At 47.6% G+C, this 16,801-nt stretch overlaps 1 protein-coding gene across 2 annotated transcripts in view; it reads left to right on the top strand.

Moving 5' to 3' along the window:
* Positions 1-16,732, top strand: part of ttc7b (tetratricopeptide repeat domain 7B) — a 41,262-nt gene extending 24,530 nt beyond the window's left edge. The window contains exons 12-22 of one of the 2 annotated variants that reach the window (XM_066675997.1): positions 313-430; positions 599-656; positions 740-812; positions 969-1,129; positions 1,889-2,005; positions 2,128-2,225; positions 2,604-2,813; positions 3,473-3,523; positions 14,585-14,725; positions 14,887-15,089; positions 15,217-16,732. In XM_066675997.1, coding sequence (XP_066532094.1) covers positions 313-430; positions 599-656; positions 740-812; positions 969-1,129; positions 1,889-2,005; positions 2,128-2,225; positions 2,604-2,813; positions 3,473-3,523; positions 14,585-14,725; positions 14,887-15,089; positions 15,217-15,438 — 1,452 coding nt within the window. In that variant the 3' untranslated portion in view covers positions 15,439-16,732. The remainder of the gene's footprint in view (positions 1-312; positions 431-598; positions 657-739; positions 813-968; positions 1,130-1,888; positions 2,006-2,127; positions 2,226-2,603; positions 2,814-3,472; positions 3,524-14,584; positions 14,726-14,886; positions 15,090-15,216) is intronic. The other variant, XM_066675996.1, reaches the window with a different exon arrangement.
* The last annotated feature ends 69 nt before the right edge of the window (positions 16,733-16,801 follow it).

Raw genomic sequence — 16,801 nt, 5'->3', positions numbered from 1 at the left:
TCGCCCCGCCCAGTAACCTTCAGCATCACTTTAAATGGCATCACATTCAGGAAGGACCAGCATTTTTCAGAACAACTCTAACTCGTCTTTGATCTGTTTTCAGTTAAATACAGGGTTCAAAGGATTTGCACATCACTGCATTCTCTTTTATTTACATTTTACCGTGTCCCAACGTTTGTGGAAGTTTTGTTGTTTTAAACAGAGCGCCGTGATCAGAGCAGACAACAAAGCCATTATTTAGCAGCAGGTAAAAATCAAATGAACAAATAAGAGTATGTTTAATGTTCAACAGGAGTGTGTGTGTGTGTGTAGCTAGATGAGGGAGAGCGCTTTGCTAAGATGGTGGTGGAGATGGAGGACAAAGCCTCAGAGTTTCGGGCGAAAGGTTTCCTGGCAATCGGCCTCGTTTACAGCCTCAAGGCCACGGATGGTCAGTTCCCTCCACTTTCGCTCCTCTCTAATGAGCTGCTCTCTCTCTCTCTCTCTCGCTGTGTGTGAACACATGTTGATTCCGGATGGTTACTGCTAATGAAGAGATACTGTCCCCCCCCTCTCTCTCTCTGTGTGTGTGTGTGTGTGTGTGTGTGTGTGTGTACAGCGTCTCTAAGGGGGTTACAGGAGGAGTATCAGAGGAAGGCTCTGGGAGCGTTTCAGAGGTTCTCACTTTTATTCTCTTCACAATTTCTGCCTTTCACCCACAACACAACACTAAACAACCCTCTACATCTCTCTCTCTCAGGGCTCAGTCTCTCTCTCCCACTGATCACCTGGCTGCGTTTTACCTGGCTCTGCAGTTGGCCGTGTCTCGCCAGGTAGGTGTCTTTGTTTGTGTGTGTGTCTGGTTGGAGATGGAAAGGTTGGTTTGTTGTGGGTGTGATGTCACTCAAGTGTTGGTTGCTTCTGATTGGCAGATGTATTTTCACCAGGATTTGTTTCTGAGGTGTGTGTGTGTGTGTGTGTGTGTGTAGATTCCCGAAGCTCTGGGCTATGTCCGGCAGGCCCTGCAGTTACAGGGGGATGATGTCCACTCTCTGCACCTCCTCGCCCTGCTGCTCTCCGCTCAGAAACACTACCACGACGCACTGAACATCATCGAGATGGCCCTCAGCGAGTACCCCGAGAACTTCATGTGGGTAAAACACACGAGTTGTGGACACTGTGTGTGTGTGTAACGGTGTGTGTGTAACAGTGTGTATGTCTGTGCATGTGTTACTGTGTGTGTAACGGAGTGTGTGTGGGGGGGGTGGGGATGTAATGGTGTGTGTGTGTAACGGTGTTTGTGTGTGTAAAACGTTGTGTGTGTGGTGGGGGGTGTAATGGGGTGTGTGTGGGTGTAATGGTGTGTGTACATGTGTAACCGTGTGTGGGTGTAATTGTGTGGATGTTGGGGGGGGTGTAATGATGTGTGTGTGCGGGTGTAACGGTGTGTGTGTGTGTGTGTAACAGTGTGGATGTTGGGGGGGGTGCAATGATGTGTGTGTGTGTGTGTAACAGTGTGGATGTTGGGGGGGGGTGTAATGATGTGTGTGTGCGGGTGTAACAGTGTGGATGTTGGGGGGGGTGTAATGATGTGTGTGTGCGGGTGTAACGGTGTGTGTGTGTGTGTGTAACAGTGTGGATGTTGGGGGGGGTGTAATGATGTGTGTGTGCGGGTGTAACGGTGTGTGTGTGTAACAGTGTGGATGTTGGGGGGGGGTGTAATGATGTGTGTGTGCGGGTGTAACGGTGTGTGTGTGTGTGTGTGTAACAGTGTGGATGTTGGGGGGGGGGGGGGGATGATGTGTGTGTGCGGGTGTAACGGTGTGTGTGTGTGTAACAGTGTGGATGTTGGGGGGGGGGGGTAATGATGTGTGTGTGCGGGTGTAACGGTGCGTGTGTGTGTGTGTAGGCTGCTGTTCACTAAAGTGAAGTTGGAGGCTTTGTGCCGAGGGCCCGAGGAAGCGCTGCTCACCTGTAAACACATGCTGCAGATCTGGAAATCCTGCTACAACCTCACTAACCCCAGGTGTGTACCCCACAACACACACAAACACACTTGAGAACAAAGGGGGTCATAGCAGTAAAGGCTGAATTTCATCAGACTCGCACCTGAAGTGTGTGTGTGTGTGTGTGTGTGTGTGTGTGTAGTGATTCAGGGAGGGGCAGTAGTCTGTTGGACCGAGCGATTGCTGACCGCAGACAGCTCAACACCATGACCCTACCAGACTTCAGCGACCCAGAAACTGGTAATGTTCTCACACTCACACACACACACACACTCTCTCTCTCTGTCTCTTATTCTCTCTTGCTCTCAATATGTGTTTACAAACTGTAGTTCTTCCAGTGGAGTCAGCACCTTCTTCAGGCTCCGCCCACTCTGATGTTGTTCCATAGCGACGGTTTCTATGCTAAAGAGTTATTCCTCATTAAACGAAGGGGAACTGTGGTTTGAGCTGGGATGTTGGGAGCAGTGATCTGACCCAAGGAACAGGTGTTAGTGGGCGGAGCCTGGGAGGAACAGCCCTTTGTTCTCAGTGTTCTGGGTCATGTGACTCTCTCTCGCAGCTTTGAGCTGAGTTTTATTCTTTTTCTTTAACAGTGTTTTGTGTTTGTTTTATTTCTAGTGTCTCACTCCTCTTCCTCCGTCATTGGGTCTGAGCCCTCCTCCTCCTCTCCTCTTTTTCCTCTTCCATCCCTCTGTCCTCCACCTCCTCCTCCTCCACCTCCTCCTCATCCTCATCATCCTCATCCTCCCAAGAGCGATGCTGTGGTGTTCAGACCGGTCGGACACGCGTTCTGTGACCACTTCCCCCGCCGGCGTCCGTCTGTCAGCAGTAAAGCAGTGTTCACTGTGTGTGGCATGGACAGACATTCCTCTAATGGGCCAATCACGCGCCCGCCTCCCTCCACTAACCGGCCAATCATGCGCCCGCCTCTCTCTGAATACCTGTGTTCTGACCCGAGTTGTGCCCTGTGTTCTGACCCGAGTTGTGCCCTGTGGTTTTGATGTTTGTGGTCCAGCTTGCAGCTGGTTTTTGTTTATTTTTTTACACCGGTCTCTGGCTGTTCTCCGGCTGTTCTCCGGCTGCTCTGGTTTGTGAAGCTTTGTCAGATTAGATTTAGAAGGCAATAACCCCGGCACTACCCATCAGCTTTAGTCAAAATAATAAAACCACATCCATTACTCATTAGTGTCATTATCCTCTTACTGACCCCACACCTCTGCTCGACTGTGTCTGAGATAAAGGGAGAAATATCCACCATTGCCTTGACATCACATAACTCAGTTCTGAAGTGTGTGTGTGTGTGTGTGTGTGTGTGTCTGTGTGTAAACACTGTTCAGCAGCTAGAACACCTCCACCGTTCAGAGCTGAGTTCAGAGCAGGGTTAGGACACACCTGTGATGATTCTGTTCTGTTGCATTCATTTCTGTTTCTTTTCTTTTCTGAGTTAATCCCTTTGTTTTTGTTTATATTGTGCTTTGATTTCGAAGGAAACCCTCCAGACGCTTACTTTCATGGTTTTGATTCCTTTTTTGGGGTTTGTAAGTAGCTCTGCTCTCACTGCTCTCTGCCTTTCAGCTTCTCAGCCCTAACCCTGATGCTCTACACACACACACACACACACACACACACAAACACACACACACACACACACACACACACACATCACAGAAACACTGCCTCTTTCCCCTCTGGTCTATGTATTTGCCCTCAGCACCTTGTGTGTGTGTGTGTGTGTGTGTGTGAGTGTACTGCAGGTTTTTAAAGAGACAGAGTCCTCCTTCCACAGCAAATATTTCATTATACTAAGACTACAATTACACCTCCCCTTTTCCTTAGCCCATAGTTAGAGAGCAGGAGAAGAAAAACGGTGCGGAAGAAGAGATTAATCACTCCCGAAAATGAATGGTGCTGATGGAGTTAATTGAGTTGCTGATGGAGTTAATGGAGTGGAGCTGAGTTCATGTCGCTCAGTCAAGCTTAAAGCCCATATCTGGGGGTCCTGTCTCTTTAAGAATGTGTCTGTGCTTTGGCTTTTGCTTTGAGGCTCCTCCCCCTCAGCATTGGCTGCCATAGTTATGCTCTCTGCCTGATGCATCTTGGGAAATTCAGTGTGTGAGACAGAGTAGTGTATTGATTCAGCAAAATTTGTGATGTCACAAATAGTAGTTCTCTAATGGTATAGCTCCTCCCATCCACCCTGTTGTATTATAGTCCTGCCCATTCAGTCTATAGAAAGTTAGCACCGCCCATTGTGCCAAAAGCAGTTTAAATACACCTGTGTGTGTGTGTTGTTTCTGAGCTGATGGACAGATTAATCTAATTAAAGTGTAATGTGGGGTGTGGTGGAGAGTGTGGTGTAGTGTAGGGTGTAGTGTAATGTAGAGTGTAGTGTAATGTAGGGTGTGGTGTAGAGTGTAGTGTAATGTAGGGTGTTGTGTGGTGTAGTGTATTGTAGAGTGTAGTGTAATGTGGGTTGTGGTGTAGGGTAGGGTGTGGTGTAGAGTGTAGTGTAATATAGGGTGTGGTGTCGTGTAGAGTGTAGTGTAGTGTAGGGTGTAGTGTAATGTAGAGTGTAGTGTAATGTAGGGTGTGGTGTAGGGTGTTGTGTGGTGTAGTGTATTGTAGAGTGTAGTGTAATGTGGGTTGTGGTGTAGGGTAGGGTGTGGTGTGGTGTAGAGTGTAGTGTAATATAGGGTGTGGTGTCGTGTAGAGTGTAATGTCGGGTGTGGTATAGTGTAGGGTGTGGTGTACAGTGTAGTTTAATGTAGGGTGTAGTGTAATGTAGGGTGTGTAGTTTAATTTAGGATGTGGTGTACTGTAGGGTGTGGTGTAGAGTGTAGTGTAATGTACGGTGTGGGGTGTGGTGTAGTGTAATGTAGGATGTGGAGTACTATAATGTATTGTGTGGTGTAGCATAATGTACAGTGTGAGTATAGTGTGGTGTGGAGTGTAGAGTATAGTGTGGTGTGGAGTGGAGTGTAATGTAGGGTGTGGTGTAGAGTGTAGGGTAGTGTAGTGTAGGGTGGTGTAGAGTGTAGTGCAATGTAGGGTGTGGTGTAATGTAGTGTAGAGTGTGGTGTAGAGTAGTGTAATGTAGTGTAGAGTGTGGTGTAGTGTAGCGTGTAGGGTGTGGTGTAGAGTGTAGTGTAATGTAGGGTGTGGTGCAGTGTAGAGTGTACTGTAATGTAGATGTAGGGTGTAGTGTAGACTGTAGGGTAGTGTAATGTAGAGTGTAGTGCAATGTAGGGTGTGGTGTTGTGTAGAGTGTAGTGCAATGTAGGGTGTGGTGTTGTGTAGAGTGTAGTGCAGGGTGTGGTGTAGTGTAGAGTGTAGTGTAATGTAGGGTGTGGTGTAGTGTAGTGTAATGTAGGGTGTGGTGTAGTGTAGTGTAGACTGTAGGGTAGTGTAATGTAGGGTGTGGTGTAGTGTAATGTAAGTGTGGTATAGAGTGTAGTGTAAGATGTAGGGTGGAGTGGATAGTGTAGTGTAATCCAGGGTGTGGTGGAGTGTAGAGTGTGGTGTAGATTGTAGTGTAATGTAGGGTGTGGTGTAGTGTAGACTGTAGTATTATATAGTGTGTTGTGTAGAGTGTAGTGGAGAGTGTAGTGTAATGTAGAGTGTGCTTTAGTGTAGAGTGTAGTGTAATGTAGGTGTGGTAGAGTGTGGAGAAGAGTGTAGTGCAGGGTGTGTTGTATTGTAGAGTGTAGTGTAATATAGGGTGTTGTGTAGTGCAGGGTGTGGTGTAGTGTAATGTAGGGTGTGGTGTAGGGTAGTGTATTGCAGGGTGTGGTGTAGGGTAGTGTAGTGCAGGGTGTGGTGTAGTGTAATGTAGGTGTGATGTAGTGTAGAGTGTAGTGTAATGTAGGGTGTGGTGTGGTGTAGTGTAATGCAGGGTGTGGTGTAGTGTAATGTAGGGTGTGGTGTAGTGTAGACTGTAGGGTAGTGTAATGTAGGGTGTGGTGTAGTGTACAGTGTAGTGTAATGTAGGGTGTGGTGTAGAGTAATGCAAGTGTGGTATAGAGTGTAGTGTAGGGTGGAGTGGATAGTGTAGTGTAATGTAGGGTGTGGTGTAGTGTAGACTGTAGGGTAGTGTAGTTCAGGGTGTGGTGTAGAGTGTATTGTAATGTAGGGTGTGGTGCAGTGTAGAGTGTAGTGTAATGTAGGGTGTGGTGTAGTGTAGACTGTAGTATAATGTAGTGTGTTGTGTAGAGTAATGTAGGGTGGAGTGTAGAGTGTAGTGTAATGTAGGTGTGGTGTAGTGTAGGGTGTTGTGTAGGGTAGTGTAATGTAGGGTGTAGTGTAGAGTGTAGGGTAGTGTAATGTAGGGTGTGGTGTAGAGTGTAGTGTAATGTAGGGTGTGGTGTAGTGTAGACTGTAGGTTAGTGTAGTGCAGGGTGCGGTGTAGTGTAGTGTAGAGTGCAGGGTGGTGTGGTGTAGAGTGTAGTATTATGTAGGATGCGGTGTAATGTAGGGTGTTGTGTAGTGTAGAGTGTAGGGTAGTGTAATGTAGAGTGTAGGGTAGTGTAGTGCAGGGTGTGGTGTACAGTGTAGTGTAATGTAGGTGCGGTGTGGTGTAGCGTAGGGTGTAGTGTAATGTAGGGTGTGGTTTAAAGTAATGTAGGGTGTAGTGGACTGTAGAGTAGTGTAATGTAGGGTGTGGTTTAAAGTAATGTAGGGTGTAGTGGAGTGTAGAGTAGTGTAATGTAGGGTTTGGTGTGTTGTAGAGTGTAATGTAGGATGTAGTGGAGTGTAAAGTGTAGTGTAATGTAGGGTGTTGTGTAGTGTAATTTAGGGTGTGATATAGAGTGTAGTGTAAGGTGTAGTGTAATGTAGGGTGTTGTGTAGTGTAATTTAGGGTGTGATATAGAGTGTAGTGTAAGGTGTAGTGTAATGTAGGGCGTTGTGTAGTGTAATGTAGGGTGTGGTTTAGAGTGTAGTGTAGAGTGTAGTGTAATGTAGGGTGTGGTGTAGTGTAAGGTGTAGTGTAATGTAGGGTGTGGTGTAGAGTGTAGTATAATGTAGTGTGTGTGGTGTAGTGTAGACTGTAGTATAATGTAGTGTGTTGTGTAGAGTAATGTAGGGTGGAGTGTAGAGTGTAGTGTAATGTAGGTGTGGTGTAGTGTAGAGTGTAGTGTAGTGTAATGTAGAGTGTATTGTAATGTAGGGTGTAGTGTAATGTTGGGTAGGGTGTTGTGTAGTGTAGTGTAATGTAGCGTGTGGTGTAGTGTAGAGTGTAGGGTGGTGTGGTGTAGAGTGTAGTGTTATGTAGGATGTGGTGTAGTGTAGAGTGTAGTGTAATGTAGCGTGTGGTGTAGTGTAGAGTGTAGGGTAGTGTAATGTAGCGTGTAGGGTAGTGTAGTGTACAGTGTAGTGTAATGTAGGTGCGGTGTGATGTTCCGTAGAGTGTAGTGTAATGTAGGGTGTGGTTTAAAGTAATGTAGGGTGTAGTGGAGTGTAGAGTAGTGTAATGTAGGGTTTGGTGTGTTGTAGAGTGTAGTGTAAGATGTAGGGTGTTGTGTGGTGTAGAGTGTAGTGTAATGTAGGGCGCTATGTGGTGTAGAGTGTAGTGTAAGGTGTAGTGTAATGTAGGGTGTGGTGTAGTGTAAGGTGTAGTGTAATGTAGAGTGTAGTGTAATGTAGGGTGTGGTGTAGAGTGTAGTGTAAGGTGTAGTGTAATGTAGGGCGTTGTGTGGTGTAGAGTGTAGTGTAATGTAGGGTGTGGTGTAGAGTGTAGTGTAATGTAGGGTGTGGTGTAATGTGTGGTGTAGAGTGTTGTGTAATGTAGGGCGTTGTGTGGTGTAATGTAGGGTGTGGTGTAGTGTAAGGTATAATGTAGGGTGTGGTTTAGAGTGTAGTGTAATGTAGGGTGTTGTGTGGTGTAGGGTGTAGTGTAAGGTGTAGTGTAATGTAGGGCGTTGTGTGGTGTAGAGTGTAGTGTAATGTAGGGTGTGGTGTAGAGTGTAGTGTAATGTGGGGTGTGGTGTAGTGTAGAGTGTAGGGTAGTGTAATGTAGCGTTTGGTGTGGTGTAGAGTGTAGGGTAGTGTAGTGCAGGGTGTGGTGTACAGTGTAGTGTAATGTAGGTGCGGTGTGGTGTAGCGTAGAGTGTAGTGTAATGTAGGGTGTAGTGTAATGTAGAGTGTGGTTTAAAGTAATATAGGGTGTAGAGTAGTGTAATGTAGGGTTTGGTGTGTTGTAGGGTGTAGTGTAAGGTGTAGTGTAATGTAGGGCGTTGTGTAGTGTAATGTAGGGTGTGGTTTAGAGTGTAGTGTAAGGTGTAGTGTAATGTAGGGTGTTGTGTGGTGTAGAGTGTAGTGTAATGTAGGGCGCTGTGTGGTGTAGAGTGTAGTGTAATGTAGGGTGTGGTGTAGAGTAGTATAATGTAGTGTGTGGTGTAGAGTAATGTAGGGTGGAGTGGAGAGTGTAGTGTAGTGTAATGTGTGGTGTGGTGTAGAGTGTAGTGTAATGTAGGTGTGGTGTAGTGTAATGTAGGTGTGGTGTAGTGTAGAGTGTAGTGTAATGTAGGGTGTGGTGTAGTGTAGACTGTAGGTTAGTGTAGTGCAGGGTGTGATTTAGGGTGTGATATAAAGTGTAGTGTAAGTTGTAGTGTAATGTAGGGCGTTGTGTGGTGTAGAGTGTAGTGTAATGTAGGGCACTGTGTGGTGTAGGGTGTGGTCTAGTGTAAGGTGTAATGTAATGTAGGGTGTGGTGTAGAGTGTAGTGTAAGGTATAATGTAGGGCGCTGTGTGGTGTAGAGTGTAGTGTAATGTAGGGCGTTGTGTGGTGTAGAGTGTAGTGTAATGTAGGGCACTGTGTGGTGTAGGGTGTGGTGTAGTGTAATGTAGGGCGTTGTGTGGTGTAATGTAGGGTGTTGTGTAGAGTGTCGTGTAAGGTGTAATGTAGGGTGTGGTGTAGTGTAATGTAGGGCGCTGTGTGGTGTAGAGTGTAGTGTAATGTAGGGTGTGGTGTAGTGTAAGGTGTAGTGTAATGTAGGGTGTGATATAGAGTGTAGTGTAATGTAGGGTGTGATATAGAGTGTAGTGTAAGTTGTAGTGTAATGTAGGGCGTTGTGTGGTGTAGGGTGTGGTCTAGTGTAAGGTGTAATGTAATGTAGGGTGTAGTGTAGAGTGTAGTGTAAGGTATAATGTAGGGTGTGGTGTAGAGTGTAGTGTAATGTAGGGTGTGGTGTAGAGTGTAGTGTAAGGTGTAATGTAGGGTGTGGTGCAGAGTGTAGTGTAATGTAGGGTGTGGTGAAGTGTAAGGTGTAGTGTGGTGTAGGGTGTAGTGTAATGTAAGGCAAGTTTATTCATAGAGCACCTTTTGTACACAAAGTGCTTTACAGAGTCATACAGAAATATCACAATAGAATTTAAAACAATTAAAAAGTAGTAAAATAGAATTAAAACAGAATATATAATAAAAATAAAATAAAAATGATTAAAAAGCTATTCAGTAAAATTGAAAACAAAATAAAATACAATAAAACAGTAATAAAAAAAGACAATTATTAAAATGGTACTAGAAATAAAATAAATTGATCTACCTTTTTAATTCATTCTAAGTGCAGCGCTATTCAAATGCACAGGTGAAAAGGAGGGTCTTTTGTGTAGATTTGATGGAATATTTGGGGCAGGTCTGATGTCTTCCAGGAGTCTGTTCCAGGTGCAGGGGCTTAGTGACAGAGAGCTGCCTCCCCCTGTTTGGTTCTGACCCGGGGCACTATGAACTGACCGGTCCCGAGTGATCTGAGGGGCACTGGGTTCATACACGTCTAACAGATCTGAAATATATTTCAGTCCGAGGCAGGTTATTGATTTATAAACAGTTAATAACACTTTAAAATAAATGTTGTGTTTCATCGGGAGCCAGTGCAGTGACCTGAGGACAGTGATGTGCTCGGTTCTCTTGGTTCTGGTAAGAGTTCTAGCTGCTGACTGTGGACTGGGGAAGTCCAGTAAAGAGACCACTGCAGGAGATGCATGAGTGAATGGGTTTTTCTGAGTCTGACACATAGCCTTTGAACTGTTATTGAGGTGGTGGTAAAAGGCAGATTTAGTTATTGCCTTAATTTGGCGTTAAAGTTGAGATCTGAGTCCAGGATTAGGCCCAGATTTCTGACCTGGCCTTTAGTCTTTAGAGCTCTGAGCTGAGTAGTGACCTCAAGTCTTTGCTCCTTGCTGCAAAACACAATCACCTCTGTCTCATCTTTGTTTAGTTGAAGGAAATTGTCCCTCATCCAGTTATTTACTAACTAGCAGTTGCAGAGAGTGTCAATGGGACAATAGTCGCCTGGTGCCCGAGCTTAATAGATCTCAGAGCACAGTAGATGTCATCTGCATAACTAGAATAGGTTATTTCATTATTATTAAGGATTTGTCCAAGTGGTAACATGTAAAGGTTAAACAGTTGAGGCCCAAGAGTTGATCCTCGTGGAACACCGCAGGTCAACGATGTTCTTTTTGATTTATAGTTACCAGTAGCAATAAAGTAGTATCTATAGTAAAGTAGGGTGTAGTGTAGAGTGTGGTGTAGTGTAGAGAGTGGTGTAGGGTGCTGGTGTACTGTAGGGTGTAGTGTAGATAGTGGTGTAGGGTGCTGGTGTACTGTAGGGTGTAGTGTAGATAGTGGTGTAGGGTGCTGGTGTACTGTAGTGTGTAGTGTAGAGTGTTGTAGAGTGTGGTGTACTGTCGGGTGCTAGTGTAGTGTAGAGTGTGGTGTAGGGTGCTGGTGTACTGTAGGGTGTAGTGCAAGGTGCTGGTGTACTGTAGGGTGCTGGTTTAGTGTCGAGTGTGGTGTAGGGTGCTGGTGTAGTGTAGGGTGTATTGCAGGGTGCTGGTGTAGGGTGTTGGTGTAGTGCATTGTGCTGGTGTACTGTAGGGTGTAGAGTGTGTTGTAGGGTGCTGGTGAAGTGTAGAATGTAGTGTAGGGTGCTGGTGTTGTGTAGGGTGTGGTGTATGGTGCTGGTGTTGTGTAAAGTGTAGTGCTGGTGTAGTGCAGGGGGCTGGTGTAGTGTAGGGTGCTGGTGTTATGTAGAGTGTAGTGTAGGGTGTGGTGTATGGTGCTGGTGTTGTGTAAAGTGTAGTGCAGGGGGCTGGTATAGTGTAGGGTGCTGGTGTTGTGTAGAGTGTAGTGTAGGGTGTAGTGCAGGGTGCTGGTGTAGTGTAGGGTGTAGTGTGGTGTAGAGTGTAGTGCAGGGTGCTGGTGTAGTGTAGAGTGTAGTGCTGGTGTTGTGTAGGATGCTGGTGTAGGGTGTGGTATATGGTGCTTGTGTTGTGTAGAGTGTAGTGCAGGGTGCTGGTGTGGTGTGGGGTGTAGGGTGCTGGTGTAGTGTGGGGTGTAGGGTGCTGGTGTTGTGTAGTGTGGTGTAGGGTGCTGGTGTTGTGTAGTGTGGGGTGTAGGGTGCTGGTGTAGTGTGGTGTAGGGTGCTGGTGTTGTGTAGACTGTAGTGTAGTGTGGGGTGTAGGGTGCTGGTGTAGTGTGGGGTGTAGGGTGTGGTGTAGGATGCTGGTGTAGTGTGGTGTAGGGTGCTGGTGTTGTGTAGAGTGTAGTGCAGGGTGCTGGTGTAGTGTGGTGTAGTGTAGGGTGCTGGTGTAGTGTAGGATGTAGTTCAGGGTGCTGTTTTAGTGTAGTGCAGGGTGTAGGGTGCTGGTGTAGTGTGGTGTAGGGTGTAGTGTAGGGTGCTGGTGTTGTATAGAGTGTAGTGCAGGGTGCTGTTTTAGTGTGGTGTAGGGTGTAGTGTAGGGTGCTGGTGTTGTGTAGAGTGTAGTGCAGGGTAATGTTGTAGTGTGGTGTAGGGTGTAGTGCAGGGTGCTGGTGTAGTGTAGGGTGCTGGTGTAGTGTAGGATGTAGTTCAGGGTGCTGTTTTAGTGTAGTGTAGGGTGTAGTGTGGGGTGTAGGGTGCTGGTGTAGTGTGGTGTAGGGTGCTGGTGTTGTGTAGAGTGTAGTGCAGGGTGCTGTTTTAGTGTGGTGTAGAGTGTAGTGTGGGGTGTAGGGTGGTGGTGTAGGGCAGGGTGCTGGTGTAGTGCAGGGTGCTGGTGTAGTGTAGGGTGTAGTGTAGGGTGTAGTTCAGGGTGCTGTTTTAGTGTAGTGTGGGGTGTAGGGTGCTGGTGTTGTGTAAAGTGTAGTGCTGGTGTAGTGCAGGGGGCTGGTGTAGTGTAGGGTGCTGGTGTTATGTAGAGTGTAGTGTAGGGTGTGGTGTATGGTGCTGGTGTTGTGTAAAGTGTAGCGCAGGGGGCTGGTATAGTGTAGGGTGCTGGTGTTGTGTAGGGTGTAGTGCAGGGTGCTTGTGTAGGGTGTAGTGTGGTGTAAAGTGTAGTGCAGGGTGCTGGTGTAGTGTAGGGTGTGCTGTATGGTGCTGGTGTTATGTAGGGTGTAGGGTGCTGGTGTAGGGTGTGGTATATGGTGCTGGTGTAGTGTGGGGTGTAGGGTGCTGGTGTAGTGTGGGGTGTAGGGTGCTGGTGTAGTGTGGGGTGTAGGGTGCTGGTGTAGTGTGGGGTGTAGTGCAGGGTGCTGGTGTAGTGTAGGGTGCTAGTGTAGTGTAGGATGTAGTTCAGGGTGCTGTTTTGGTGTAGTGTTGGGTGTAGGGTGCTGGTGTAGTGTGGTGTAGGGTGTAGTGTAGGGTGCTGGTGTAGTGTAGGATGTAGTTCAGGGTGCTGTTTTGGTGTAGGGTGCTGGTGTAGTGTGGTGTAGGGTGTAGTGTAGGGTGCTGGTGTAGTGTAGGATGTAGTTCAGGGTGCTGTTTTGGTGTAGTGTAGGGTGCTGTTTTAGTGTGGTGTAGGGTGTAGGGTGCTAGTGTAGTGTGGTGTAGGGTGTAGTGCAGGGTGCTGGTGTAGTGTAGGGTGTAGTTCAGGGTGCTGTTTTAGTGTGGTGTAGGGTGTAGTGTGTGGTGTAAAGTGTAGTGCTGGTGTAGTGCAGGGTGCTGGTGTAGTGTAGGGTGCTGGTGTAGTGCAGGGTGTAGTTCAGGGTGCTGGTGTAGTGCAGGGTGCTGGTGTAGTGCAGGGTGCTGTTTTAGTGTGGTGTAAAGTGTAGTGCTGGTGTAGTGCAGGGTGCTGGTGTAGTGTAGGGTGCTGGTGTAGTGCAGGGTGTAGTGCAGGGTGCTGGTGTAGTGCAGGGTGCTGGTGTAGTGCAGGGGGCTGGTGTAGTGCAGGGGGCTGGTGTAGTGTAGGGTGCTGGTGTAGGGTGCTGGTGTAGTGTAGGGTGTAGTTCAGGGTGCTGGTGTTGTGTAGGGTGTGGTGTATGGTGCTGGTGTTGTGTAAAGTGTAGAGCTGGTGTAGTGCAGGGTGCTGGTGTAGTGTAGGGTGTAGTTCAGGGTGCTGTTTTAGTGTAGTGTGGGGTGTAGGGTGCTGGTGTTGTGTAAAGTGTAGTGCTGGTGTAGTGCAGGGGGCTGGTGTAGTGTAGGGTGCTGGTGTTATGTAGAGTGTAGTGTAGGGTGTGGTGTATGGTGCTGGTGTTGTGTAAAGTGTAGTGCACGGGGCTGGTATAGTGTAGGGTGCTGGTGTTGTGTAGGGTGTAGTGCAGGGTGCTGGTGTAGTGTAGGGTGTAGTGCAGGGTGCTGGTGTAGTGTAGAGTGTAGTGCTGGTGTAGTGTAGGGTGTGCTGTATGGTGCTGGTGTTGTGTAGGGTGCTGGTGTAGGGTGTGGTATATGGTGCTTGTGTTGTGTAGAGTGTAGTGCTGGTGTAGTGTAGGGTGCTGGTGTTGTGTAGAGTGTAGTGTAGGGTGCTGGTGTTGTGTAGAGTGTAGTGTAGGGTGCTGGTGTAGTGTGGGGTGTAGGGTGCTGGTGTAGTGTGGGGTGTAGGGTGCTGGTGTAGTGTGTTGTAGGGTGCTGGTGTTGTGTAGAATGTAGTGCAGGGTGCTGTTGTAGTGTGGTGTAGGGTGTAGTGTAGGGTGCTGGTGTTGTGTAGAGTGTAGTGTAGGGTGCTGGTGTAGTGTGGGGTGTAGGGTGCTGGTGTAGTGTGGGGTGTAGGGTGCTGGTGTAGTGTGTTGTAGGGTGCTGGTGTTGTGTAGAATGTAGTGCAGGGTGCTGTTGTAGTGTGGTGTAGGGTGTAGTGTAGGGTGCTGGTGTTGTGTAGAGTGTAGTGTAGGGTGCTGGTGTAGTGTGGGGTGTAGGGTGCTGGTGTAGTGTGGGGTGTAGGGTGCTGGTGTAGTGTGTTGTAGGGTGCTGGTGTTGTGTAGAATGTAGTGCAGGGTGCTGTTGTAGTGTGGTGTAGGGTGTAGTGTAGGGTGCTGGTGTTGTGTAGAGTGTAGTGCAGGGTGCTGGTGTAGTGTGGTGTAGTGTAGGGTGCTGGTGTAGTGTAGGATGTAGTTCAGGGTGCTGGTGTTGTGCAGGGTGCTGTTTTAGTGTGGTGCAGGGTGCTGGTGTAGTGCAGGGTTTGGTGTAGGGTGTGATGTAGTGGAGCGTGCTGGTGGAGTGTGTAGGTGTAGTGTTCTTATAGGGGAAATGGACTGGAGTGTGTGTGTGTGGGGTGGAGTGTGTAGGGTGTAGTGAAATATGTAGGTTAGGGCTAGGTTTTATGTATCTGTGATGATTATGATCCCCTGTAAATGAGGAGTGTGTAGGGGTCCTGTTGACTGTGTGTGTCTGTGTGTGTGTGTGTGTGTGTAGGTTCTGTCCATGCCACCTCTATCGCAGCGTCGCGGGTGGAGCAGGCTCTGTCTGAAGTGGCCTCGTCTCTCCAGAGTTCAGCTCCAAAACAGGGGCCACTGCACCCCTGGATGACCCTCGCTCAGATATGGATACACGCAGGTACCCGCCCACACACACACACACACACACACACAAAATATACACAAAAAAGAGCTGGTTCTGACTGTGTTCTTCAGGTCGGGGATGAACCAAGTGCTGTTCACTACTGACATTTACTTCCTGTTTGTCAAATGGTCTCTCTCTCTCTCTCTCTCCGGTAGCGGAGGTGTATATCGGGATGCTGAAGCCGGCCGAGGCTCTGGCCTGTACTCAAGAGGCTGCGAGTCTCTTCCCTCTCTCCCACAATGTGTTATTTATGAAGGGGCAAGTGGCGGAGCTGAGGGGCAACACAGAGGACGCCAAGCGCTGGTACGAGGAGGCGCTCTCCATCAGCCCCACACATGTCAAAAGCATGCAGAGACTGGTCAGTACACACACACACTCTCTCACACACACACACACAAGGGTGGTGACCTGATGGAAGAGAATCAGCGGTTAATATTTTCTTCTGAGCGTGTCGAGCTGACGTGTTTCTCTTTGTTTCGTCTCAGGGCCTGATTCTCCATCAGTTACAGAGGTACAGTCTGGCCGAGAAGGTTCTGCGGGACGCGGTGCAGGTGAGTTCTACGGCTCACTCGGTGTGGAACAGTCTGGGGGAGGTTCTCCAGGCTCAGGGGAAACACGCCGCAGCGACAGAGTGCTTCCTCACGGCTCTGGAACTGGAGGCCAGCAGTCCAGTTCTTCCCTTCACCATAATTCCCCGCACCCTCTGAGACCCTCTATCTAGAACACAGCTCATCAGAACCATCTTAAATCGCATGTAGTCATTCAGCCAAGACAACCAGGCTCTGTCCTCCTTCAGTTGGCACTGGAGCTACGACGCTAATTTAGCTTAATGTTGTTCTCTTCTGAGACTGTGGCCATGAGGATGAAGGTGTCCTCAACTTTGTATTTAACCCGATCCCTTCCACCTTAAATGGTAAACCAGCCAAACTCTGCTGTCTTCCACCTTAAATGGTGTAGCAGGTACATTCTGGTTTGCAGGTACATTCTGGCCTCACTTGTTTGTTCAAATGTTCACTGCCACCTTAAATGCAGTGTAAGTTACCCACTGGCTCTGTCGCTCCAGAGAACACAGTTCTGCTGTTCTTTAAACCCCTCCGAGTGTCCCTGGGCAATGGAGACGTTGACCCGTGTGCTTCTCCAGAGTGTCTTGGGCCATGTGTTTGTGTAAAGATCATACACACTGTCAGTAGGGGGCGTCTGTGTACGGGAGCGCTGGGGCCTCGGGGAGAAATCGGAACCATGTCCAAAAACAGATCTGAGTTTTGGCCGCTCGGCTACGTTTGGAATTTAGGGGTTAATCAGATATAAACCTGAGCACAGTAAAAACACAGGCCTAGTCCCACAAACTCCGCCCACTCTGTACATAGACCAATCCCATTCCTGCACCTGTGAGGCTAAATCAGAGACTTTTATTTTGTATATTTCTATCTTATTTGAAAGTGTCTTGTGCTGTCTCCTGAGGATCTGTTACACGACCTGGCTCTCACCGAGCTGTGCCCCCAACACACCCCCAGATATGACCCATACACCCCTAACCCACCCCAGTACACCCCACCTGTGTGACCCCGCGCCTCCTGGATCAGGGGAGTGTTGGAGGTGACACTGAAACACTGTTTAAAATGAAGTTGATGCCAAAAATTTAATCTGATTTACTTTTTGCCGTTTTTGTTTTTTATTCATTTATAAATCAGTTTATTACTTTACTGTTAACGTTTAATATGATGATCATTAAATGAACTTGGCAGTGTGTTTTTTTGGTGTTTCTTTATTTCTGATGTTTTTAAGAGCTGAAGTTGATCTGATGTTTTTGATTTTGGTCACATCCTGTAAACACTGCTGGACTTCTTCCTGAAACCCACAGCTAGATGTTCTAGGTTCTAGATAAAGAGAGTTGAGCTGGGATCTGTGGAGATGGATTATGAGTGAGTGATGAACAGATGAAAAAAAAACTCTTGTCACTCATCACTCTGTCACTGATCAATTCATCAATAAAAATCAATTCACTCCAAAACTCAGGGTTGTTGTTTTTTCAGGCTGTGACCCTCAGTATCATCACAATTTATTCATGTG

This window comes from Hoplias malabaricus, chromosome 1 (genome assembly GCF_029633855.1).
Source record: "Hoplias malabaricus isolate fHopMal1 chromosome 1, fHopMal1.hap1, whole genome shotgun sequence".
NCBI lineage: Eukaryota > Metazoa > Chordata > Actinopteri > Characiformes > Erythrinidae > Hoplias > Hoplias malabaricus.
Note: the sequence above shows the minus strand (reverse complement) of the source record. Positions and strands in the feature narration are given on the sequence as shown.